Below are 11,322 nucleotides of genomic sequence, written 5' to 3'. Positions count from 1 at the left end.
CATCTGATCCAGGTTTTTTACAATATTTATGGGTTCATCAGCATCATGCACTGACAGCCGCAGCATTGGTGGGCTTGGTTGCAGCCTGCGGGACTCAGGACCACCCATGAGAAACTTGAGACCACACTTATGGGGAACCTGAAGCAGAGATTTGGATGACTGCCCGGATATGCCAATACCTGTGGGGAACCAGACTGGGGTTACAGTAACTAGAGATTAGGACATCTGCCCTCCTCAGGGGTCTTGTCTCTCCCTTGTCTCTGGTCACCTCCTCACTTCCTCTTCACATCTTTGACCTGCCAGATTGGGCACAAATCCTCCAACTTGACATTGACTTCATTTTATTTTTCCAAATGTTGTCCTCCCACTGTTTCTATGAACCCTTGCCGTCTGGGTAGCAGGTGCTTGCAGAACCAAACGTGTGGCTCTTCTACACTTATAGTTTGCATGACATTCCAAAATCTTGTTACAAAATTTAGGAGGCTGGCCGGTGCCATGGCTCAATAGGCTAATCCTCCACCTTGCGGCGCTGGCACACCAGGTTCTAGTCCCGGTTGGGGCGCCGGATTCTGTCCTGGTTGCCCCTCTTCCAGGCCAGCTCTCTGCTGTGGCGGGGGAAGGCAGTGGAGGATGGCCCAAGTGCTTGGGCCCTGCACCCCATGGGAGACCAGGATAAGTACCTGGCTCCTGCCATCGGATCAGCGCGGTGCGCCGGCCGCATCACGCTGGCCGCAGTGGCCATTGGAGGGTGAACCAACAGCAAAGGAAGACCTTTCTCTCTGTCTCTCTCTCTCACTGTCCACTCTGCCTGTCAAAAAAAAAAAAAAAAAAAACAGTAAAATTTAGGAGGCCTCATGAATACTTTCCACACTGGGGATAAGGTAATAAAGTTATTTTATTTCTTGACAATGCTTGAAGTACAATATATTCATATAAGTATAATTATATGTTGTAAATAAATCCTGTTGGGATGTTTTGGTATTTATTAAGAATGTCACTTGCAGTTCTTATTTATTTACAGAAACAGGAATGTTAATGCAATTTGAATGCCCAGAAAAGGGGACAACTGACACATGAAAGGAGGGATTAACCTTTGTTGTACCCAGTTTTCTTTTCAATCCTACAGACTTGTTCCATGCAACTCTCCTTTGGCAGTCAGGAAGTCTCTTCTGTGTTTGGGAGGGGGTCCCATGACCACTGCCTGTTTCAGTGGTTTGCTGGACAGACTCCAAGGACAGTGCATATAGTAGTATTTTTGAGAAAAGATACAAAGCACAAGCAGCAAAGAGAAAAGACTCATGGGAATGGATGTCTGGAGGAAACAGTGCAAGCTTCCAGGGGTTCCCTCTCAGTGGAGTCACACAGGACAGAACTTCATTCCTCCAACAACATTGTGTAACAAGTGTGAAATTTCACCCCAGGGAAGCTCATTAGCGACTCAGTGCCCCGTATTTATTTATTTACCAAACCAGGGACTGATCACATAGGCAGCCTTTGCCTGGCATGGACCAAAGTTCCAGGTTCCGAGAGGAACCATATGGGCACTGGTTCGAGTCCTGGCTGCTCTACTTCCAGTCTAGTTCCCTTCTTTGTGCCTGGGAAAGCAGTGGAAGATGGCCCGAGTGCTTGGGTCCCTGCTACTCATGTGGGAAACCAGGAAGAAGCTCCTGGCTTTGGTCTGGTGCAGCCCTGGCTGATGCGGCATTTGGGGTATGAACCAGCGGATGGAAGAGCTCTGCGTCTTTCTGGTCTCTCCTTCTCTCTCTGTAACTCTGACTTTCAAATAAATCAGTCTTTTAAGCAGATACTACTAGAACTTTGTCTATTTTATGGCATTTATGTAATTTTTCTTTGTATCACAATAATTTACATACCTTTCTCATTTTGACTGTGAACTCCTTAAACTCAGAGACTGTAAATATCACAATATTTATTGAATTCTTACATCATGAAAGCGCAGGATACATCAAGGGGAAGAAGTTCTATTCTCAAGAGGCACACAGACTAGAGAGGAAAATATTGCTATTTTCCCAATGATTCTCATTTCTCTAATGCTACCTCTGTGTCCTACAACTCCACTTAATCCTGACACTAAGAGCCTGGCATTATCACAGACCCCATAAATTAAGGATTGAGTCCTATAAAACTTCCCCCACTTCTGACACCAGCCACAGGTGGAATCCCCAGGTTACCTGCATTTCTTCCTGGCTGAATACAACCATTAAGGTCCCGTGACCCTTGCTAAGGTTTAATCATTCCCTAGTGACTCACATTACTCAAGAAAGCCCTAGACATAGGAGTTTATTATATAAAGGATGCAAACCAATAACCAGATGGAGAGGTGTGTAGGGCAAGGTGCAGAAAGGTCCCAAACACAGGAGTTTCTGTCCCCATGGAGTTAGAGTGTGCCACCCTCCCGATACATGGTCACCAACCCAGAAAGCTCTGCTAAGTCTGTTATTCAAAAGATGTTGTTGAGGCTTCATTGCATGGGTATGATTCATGAAACCACTGGCCACTGGCGACTGAACTCAATCTCTGGCCTCCCTTTCTGCTCTGAGAATAGGGGTGGGACTGAGAGTTCACAGTCTCTTCTCTCATGGGTTCCCAGCACTTCTCTTGAAATGATCTGAGGGCCCTCCTTGAGTCATCTCATGAGCATAAACTCAGGTGTGATAGCAAAGGGTTCCTTATGAGTAACAACATACAGTCCTATTTTCTAGAAAATCCCAAAGATTTCTAGAGTGTTATGCCAGGAATCAGTGGCAAAGACCAAATGTGTGTATTTTTTTGTTATGCCACAAGCTCCCAAGGTACCAGGAAGACTAGGCCACTGTATCCCCACGAAGTAACATTTCAAGAAGATAAAAGACCCAGAAATTTGAAGGTCCCTCTACTTCATAATACAGAGGGACAAATAAGGGGCTACCTGGCCCTGAACAGATTTTATTACATTCCAAAAAGTTAGCTTTGAGTGCCCAGAATCCTCTCCCATCCTGTCTCCTATAAGCAAGGGGTTTTCTCCCTCTTTTTAAGAAGTGTGGGGGAGACAGCTGCTGCTTTCTCCTGCATAGAAGCAGAGGAAATCCACTTTTCTCCATTCTTCATCTGTGGTGAGATTTTGAAGTTTGTTTTTATAGGAATGACTTTCACTACACTGCCCTGGAATAAGAACTGGGGTGAGGGGAACCATATATATCCCTTTTACATGACCAATAATAAGCTGTCTCTGATCTAAACACCTATATTCAGGATGAATATGCACAGAGGGTACAGGAGCAAGTGGGGAGGAGGCATCCAGTTCAGACTTCCTGGCCCAAGAAGAGCTGGAGAATACAGTGTATGTGAGAGTGACAAGAGGTCCAAGAAATAGGCAGGTGTGGGGTTCTAGGGAAACTTGCAGGCCTCTAAGAATTGGGGAGCCATTTAAGAACTTTAAGCAAAGTCAGGGTGAAAGATGAAGTGATTATTAAAATAATACAAGTGAGAAATTAATCTCTGAATTTACAAAGCGGTAGAAGGGCCAGGGAAAAGGGAAGCAGAGCGGACAGGACTTCTACCCTGATGGACCTGTCAGAGGAGGTAGCAGACGGTGTAAATTCCTCATGGTCTCTTTTCCTCAAGGTCAAATCTTTATTGTGGGGGAGGCTGAAAGGGCAAATAAAGGAGGAATCAACAAAGGGGTGCATAAACACAAGTCCTCCTGTAGGTTTGCACTTTACTGAAAGAACAACCAGGGCCAGGCATCTGGCCTGCTGGTTAGCATGCAGCCTGGAATGCCCATGTCCTAGCCTGGAGTGTCCTGAGTTCAAGTCCTGCCTCTGCTCCTGACCCCAGCTTCCTGCCGGCGTGGAGTCTGGAGGAGAGTAGGGATGACGCAGGTGACTGGGCTCCTGCTACCCACATGGGTTTCTGGCTTCCAGGTTTGGCAAGAGTTGGGAGCCATTGTGGGCATTTGGGAAATACCTCAGTGGATAGGAGCTCTGTCTGTCTGTCTTGTCTCATTCTGTCTCTCTGCCTCTCAAACTTTAAGAATAATCATTTAGGCTGGCTCCATGGCTCAATAGGCTAATCTTCTGCCTGCGGCGCCGGCACACCAGGTTCTAGTCCCGGTCGGGGCGCTGGATTCTGTCCCAGTTCCTCCTCTTCTAGTCCAGCTCTCTGCTGTGGCCCGGGAGTGCAGTGGAGGATGGCCCAAGTGCTTGGGCCCTGCACCCAATGGGAGACCAGGAGAAGCACCTGGCTCCTGGCTTCGGATCAGCACGGTGCGCTGGCTGTAGCACGCCAGCCACAGGGGCCATTGGGGGTGAACCAACGGCAAAGGAAGACCTTTCTCTCTGTCTCTCTCTCACACTGTCCACTCTGCCTGTCAAAAAAAAAAAAAAAAAAGAATAATCATTTGGCATTAGGGTTATAAAAATCACTTTATTTCAAGTGTGAAAATATAAGAAATGTATATAAACTTTAATGGTACTGAGGCATCCAAAGTTTAAGTTCTAGCTTTATGAATGTACTTAAATTTAATTGAGACAATATTTGTAGCAGGCATAAATATAAAGAATATTAATCCTTAAGAGGATTCAAAGGCAGGAGAATACAATACATTCTGTCAACGCTGGAAGGCACAGAAATGTCACTTTTCTGTACACTTTCTGTGCTGTAGACTCCCGGGCACTCTGCTGTCTACCAGAGAGTGGTATGGGGGACCATTCCGGCAACCTCCGTGCTGTTGGCAGTGACTGGAAATGGCCACACGACCCATTCATGACCAATGAGACATGAAGAGAGCTTTGCTGGGAGAACCTGAGAATGTGTCCAAGTCGAAGTAGACACAGAAGTGACAGCTCAACCTCTTCCCTGGGTGGCTGCCAGGTCTCCATGGGGCTGTGGGACACCTCCCGCCACCCTGCTGCCACTGGGAACGAAGCCAGCACTAAACCGGGCAGAGCTCAGAGAGGGGAAGAACACCGGGGCTTGGTTCTACTCGGGACCACCACGATGCTGGGGCCTACCCCAGTTGAATACAGGATTACAAAATTCCTTATTGTTTAATCCCATGAACAAGGGTTTCCTGTTACTTGCAGCCAAAACTTCCCAACTGAAACAAGAACTAAAGGTAGAGAAAAGCTGACAGATGCTTCTCAGGTATTGGGTGTTTTCTAAACACCTCCTCCTGAGAAACCAGTATCTGCAGTCGTATTTTTATTTCATTTGCAGTAGGCATAATTCTCCCCTCTGAATTGTCATTAGCCATTTTGAAACCATCGCACGTAACCATCTGTACTCACGTGACTACTGCTGACACAGGACAGAGAGCAGAGGAGCAGCAGCAAATAGGTAGTTCTTCTCTTACAACCAGTCTCCAGGACGTGGCTATAAACATCTTTCCCACAGGAGACCACAGAGGTGTCACATGAAGTGAAGAATCTGACATCTTCCAATAGGGTTTGTTTTTTAAATAAAAACAACTAATCACTTTTTGAAAACTAACATAGCAAACCCTTCACCTACTTGCCTCCTGGCTGTCCTGGGTGCAGTTGTGTACATTTTTCATAATCTCAAATAAAAATAGCACATGCACAGTGCTGAGTGTAGTGGTTGGTATTATTAGCTATTATTATCGGCAGCGTTCTACTTAGAGGGAGAGTGTTCTAGATTTAGAGAGTCTAAATCTAGCGCCGAGAGTGTCCCAAGGCCTCCGAAGCGCCCACTTGTTAGTTTGTAATCCCTCTACTCGGCTTCCTCTAGCATGAGTTTTGCTTTACCCAGATCAATGCACTTGAATGCATTCAGTCTCAGGACTAACACATGCCTTTCATTGTCAGATGCAAGCAGCGACCTTGGCATTTCTTATCACAAAAAAACCATAGGAGAAAGGTGGCAAGCCCAGTGAACTTCCTGGGCGGAGAGGTTTTTCTGTCAATACTGGCAGGGTTTGGTCATCCACCATCCTCAGAGTTTGGCCATTGAGTTGGACAGATCTGCAAAGGGAAAGGTGGGAGTGAGTTAGCCAGATCATGCCAGTCCCCTGCCCCCTGTGAAATCCAGATATTTTTTTTCAGAACCAAACTGTCTTTGTGTGGCAGCCTATATTGTGTAACTTGTATTTCAACACTATGTCAGTTAGGTACTTGATCTAGATGATCTTTTTTTTTTTTTAAGATTTTATTATTTATTTGAGAGGTAGAGTTACAGACAGAGAGAGGGAGAGACAGACAGAAAGGTTTTTGATCTGTTGGTTCATTCCCCAAATCAAATGGGCGCAACCGCTAGACCTGTGCTGATCCAAAGTCAGGTGCCAATGGCTTCTTCCGGGTCTCCCACAGGTACAGAGGCCCAAGCACTTGGGCCACCTTCCATTGTTTTACCAGGCACAGCAGAGAGCTGGATCAGAAGTAGAGCAGCCAGGACATGAATCTGTGCCCATATGGGATGCTGGTGTCGCAGGCGGAGGCTCAGTCCACTACACCACAGCACAGGCCCTATCTAGATGATCTTTAAAATAGAGTGGAGTGGTTGTGACAGAGACCACATGGGACACAACGCTTGAAATATTTACTATCTGGCCCCCTGCAGAAAAGGAAACACAAGTAATCTATCTTAGGCAATATGATGGCAGGATAAAAAGGTTAAACACGGTCTAACTTCTGGAGCTGTGGTAATTTTCTTTGATGACACATAATTGAGAATATTTTTATGTAAGAGATAACATGTGAAGCAGAACATACATTCATTAATTTAACATACAAATAGCAGTGGAATTTCCACCTGTGGGACATCTACAACCTCTCTCCTGGGAGGTATGCATCCATTTTCTTATGTTAGTAAAATATTTTGGTAGAGTGTATATTGCTAGAGTGAAGCAAAAAGAATTTTGTTTTGCTAAAAACACAGAAAAATTTGGTTTCTGTGTATTTCACTGTTGGAAGGCAAATTCAGAAATGAAGAGAAAATGTTGTAAGGGTAAGGGTCCTTTTTTGGTTTTGTTTTGGTTTTGGTTTTGAATTTGAGAGACAGAGGGTGAAAGAGACAGGGAAGAGAACACTCCTATCCACTGGTTTACACCCCAAATGCCTGCAACAGCCAGGACTGCACTGGGCTGACTCCAGGAGCTGGGAACTCAATCTAAGTCTCCCAAATGGGTGGCAGAGACTGAACCACTTAAGTCATCACTGCTGCAAGCTCAGATCCTATACTGGCAGGAAGCTGGGATCTGGAGTGGATCTGAGACTTGAATCCAGGCTCTGAAATGTGGGACACAGGTGTCTGAACCACCAGGCCAAATGCTCATCCCTAAGTGCTACTTTTTATTCATTAATTTGATCATTAATGCACGTTAATGACAACAAATTAATTTGATCATTAATGCATGTAATGACAACAAATCCAATATGGATAATAGCTTATGTGTAAAAGCTTTTGTTCTACTGATAGTTACTTCCTTAATCCTAAATGATACTTATATCCTTGTCTTTTTCTCAAATCACTTTTATAAAGGTTAACACATTTTTATTGCTGAAAGCTTATTTACAATTGATCAATACCAGAACTAGATTTGTCGTATATGTAATCCATGTAGTATCAGCAGAACTTGTAGCAGTACCTTTCACACAGTAAGTATTATAGAAGTATTATCTATCACCATCATCATTATTCAGATAAATACATTTAAGAAGCATAACCTGTTGTGATAATCATTTTCAATATTTTGATGTATATTAATTCCATCATCTCTTTTCTATGTATGCTTATGTACATATTTTTACTTAAACAAAATAGGTGTACTGTACATATATTTTTTAAAGATTTATTTTATTTATTTGAAAGATAGAGTGACAGAAAGAGAGATATCTTCCATTTACTAGTTCCCTCCCTAAATGGCCATAACAGCCAGGGCTGGGCCCGGCTGAAGCCAGGAGCCAGGAACTCTATCCGGGTTTCCCATGTGGGCAACAGGGGTTCAAGTACTTGGGCCATATTCTGCTGCTTTCCCAGACACATTAGCAGGGAGCTGGATCAGAAGCAGAGCAGCCAGAACTCAAACGGACCATCTGATCTGGAATGCCAGCTTAACCTGCTGCCCCATATTGCTGGCCTCCTCTACATATTTTCTTTTCTTTTTTTTTTTAAAGATTTTATTTATTTATTTGAGAGCTACAGTTACAGACAGTGAGAGGTAGAGACAGAGAGAGAGGTCTTCCTTCTGTTGGTTCACTCCCTAAATGGCCAGAACTGTGCCGATCTGAAGCCAGGAGCCAGGAGCCAGGAGCTTCTTCTGGGTCTTCCACAAGGGTGTAGGGGCCCAAGCACTTGGGCCATCTTCTGCTTTCCCAGGCTATAGCAGAGAGCTGGATGGGAAGAGGAGCAGCCAGGACTAGAACCAGCGCCCATATGTGATGCCAGCACCACAGGCAGAGGATTAACCTACTGCACCATGGCACCAGCCCCTGCATATTTTCTTAAAACTTGATTCTTTCTCCCTTAATATATCTCACCTTAGCTCACACTACTCAACATACATTCAATACATCATTTTAATGGCTGCACGGGATTCTATGGTGTGAGTATACTAGCTTATTTACCTAATCTTCTGATAGTAGATATTTTGTTTCAGTGTGGCATTATTATATGCTTTTCATTCTTAAAGATCTCTTACACCTGGTCCCCACCAGGTATCAGCAAGCAGAAAAACTGGTTTCCCTTTAACCTTGGATGGATGCTCCGCTTCCGGGTTCTGTAACTTAAGATACACTAATACTACCCCGAGAGGCCAACAAGCCTTCAATGCTGTTATACTCAGAACCACACAGTGTGGATATATATATATATTTTTTTTAATCACACCAATTTCTATATGGGGGAGGGGATGCAATGCCATGACAATGATTGGGAAACCACAAACAAAAATATGTCTTGCGAATATCTCTAAATGACAGTAGGAACAGTCTGTCCTGGGTTATTCAGAACCTTGCAGGAGTACACACACAGTTTCATAAATGCTTTTGGAGGAGATACTTTGCAATTTTGGAGGGTGTTTTGGAGAGGGTGTTTATAGGGCTATCTGATCACCGTGAATCGTTGTGGGTAAGGTGAGGAACATGGCAAGATACTACTCCATATGCTGCATGGTTTAATCAGCTATAAACAGATCTTTAAATATGCCACAAGTATACTGATGTGAGCTGGGGGTATGCTGATTATCTCCACGTCAGGCTGGGAAATGAGAACAGGGTTTCATTGACGGAAGCATTGTGTTTCATATTTTGAAGTCAGTAACATGATAAAGAATAAGAAGACATGTTGGTCAACTTGCAGACGAAACAAGGTTTTAAGGAATTAGCAAGCAACAAGTTGGACGTACTGGGGATGCTAGGCAAAATATATTGGAGAGAAATATAAAATGTTGCTTTTATACATTTTAATAAATACGTTTGCTTAAACAACTACTGGGGCTGATGTGGTGGCGCCACAGATTATGCTGCAGCTGCCTGAGACAAAGGCATCCTGTATGAGTGCTGATGGGAGTCCCAGCTGTTCCACTTGCAATCTAGCTCCCTGCTAATGCCCCTGGGAAAGCAGTGAAGATGCCCCAAGTACTCGGGTCCCTGACATGCACATGGGAGACCCAGATGAAGCTCCTGGCTCCTGGCTTTGGCCTGGCCCAGCCCTGGCCATTGCTGACATTTGAAGAATGAACCAGCAGATGGAAGCTCTCTCTTGCTGCCTCTCTCAATCTTTCTCTCTCTCTCTCCCTCTCTTTTCTCCCTCTCTCTAACTTTGCCTTTCAAATAAATAAAATAAATCTTAAAAAACAAAAAAAAATTATGATGCAGGACCCTCTATAGGCAGGACACAAGTTGTTCAAATGAAAAATAATTTAAAAATGATCATTGTTTAATCTTCTGCAGTCATTTTTTTTTTTTTTGACAGGCAGAGTGGACAGTGAGAGAGAGAGAGAGACAGAGAGAAAGGTCTCCCTTTGCCGTTGGTTCACCCTCCAATGACCGCCGCGGCTGGCGCGCTGCGGCCAGCGCACCGCGCTGATCCGATGGCAGGAGCCAGGTACTTATCCTGGTCTCCCATGGGATGCAGGGCCCAAGTACTTGGGCCATCCTCCACTGTACTCCCTGGCCACAGCAGAGAGCTGGCCTGGAAGAGGGCAACCGGGTCAGAATCCGGTGCCCCGACTGGGACTAGAACCTGGTGTGCCGGCACCGCAAGGCGGAGGATTAGCCTAGTGAGTCGCGGCGCCGGCCTGCAGTCATTATTAATATGAGCAAGTGTATAGCTCACATATTCATTATACTTTTTATGGGATGATATTTTTTGCCAAAAAATTTTTTTCTTTAAGGGACAGCAAGAGCAAGAGTGAAAGAGAGAGAAAGTATATTCATCTGGTTCATTCCCCAAATACACACAATGGCTGGGGCTAGGCCAGGAAGAAGCAGGAAGCCAGGAACTCAATCCAGGTCTCCCACATGGGTGGCAGGGCCCCAATTACTAGGACCATCAACTGCTGCCTTTCCAGGGTCTGCATCAGCAGGAAGCTGGAGCTGGGAGAAAAGCCAGGACTGGAACCGAGACACTCTGATATGGGATGTGGGTGTCCCAACTGGTGTACTAATCTCTAGGCCAAATGCCCACCACTGTTTTTGCAAAATTTTAAAGAGATGAAAAAAGAGTAATACACAGTGACCAAAGAGAATTTAGGAAAAAAGGATATCCATAATTTCACTGATTTTCCAATTGGAAAGCATGAAATGAGTGATGAAATACAGCAAGAAGAAGAATCATTAGAGAAATTCAGCATATTTAGGCTGGAGGGGAGACAAGCCGAATGTCACTCAAATACAAGAGTTGTGCTGGAGAAAATGAGAGGCCGTCAGGGTCAGCACTGTGGCATAGTAAGTTAAGCTTCCACCTGTGGTGCTGGCATCCCATATGGGTGCCAGTTCATGTCCCGGCTGCTCCACTTCCGATCCAGCTCTCTGCTATGGCCTGGGAAAGCAGTAGAAGATGGCCCAAGTCCTTGGGCCCCTGCACCCGCATGGGAGACCTGGAAGAAGATCCCTGCTCCTGGCTTTGGATTGGCTCAGCTCCTGTTGTTGTGGCCATTTGTGGAGTGAACCAGCGGATGGAAGATTTGTCTCTCTATAACTCTAATTCTCAAATCAATCAATCAAAAAAAAAAAAAAAAATGAGAGGCTGTGTTGCTCCAGCCTAGAGGTAGCAAACTCAAATGACCACGAGGGTCGAGGAAGTTAAGCTGTTACTCACCTCCTTCAGAAAAGCTTCTTCCTCAACAGCATCAGATACAAACAT

At 44.9% G+C, this 11,322-nt stretch overlaps 1 protein-coding gene across 4 annotated transcripts in view; it reads right to left on the bottom strand.

Moving 5' to 3' along the window:
* Positions 1–4,405: 4,405 nt before the first annotated feature.
* Positions 4,406–11,322, bottom strand: part of HPSE (heparanase) — a 37,923-nt gene continuing 31,006 nt past the window's right edge. For all 4 annotated transcript variants that reach the window (XM_089303153.1, XM_089303154.1, XM_051819610.3 and 1 more), the window contains one exon: positions 4,406–5,981. In XM_089303153.1, the coding sequence (XP_089159279.1) occupies positions 5,822–5,981 (160 nt within the window). In that variant the 3' untranslated portion in view covers positions 4,406–5,821. The remainder of the gene's footprint in view (positions 5,982–11,322) is intronic.

Source organism: Oryctolagus cuniculus, chromosome 8 (genome assembly GCF_051225735.1).
Source record: "Oryctolagus cuniculus isolate XC-2025 breed Fujian yellow rabbit chromosome 8, ASM5122573v1, whole genome shotgun sequence".
NCBI classification, from domain to species: domain Eukaryota; kingdom Metazoa; phylum Chordata; class Mammalia; order Lagomorpha; family Leporidae; genus Oryctolagus; species Oryctolagus cuniculus.
This window is presented reverse-complemented; position numbering and strand designations above follow the sequence as displayed.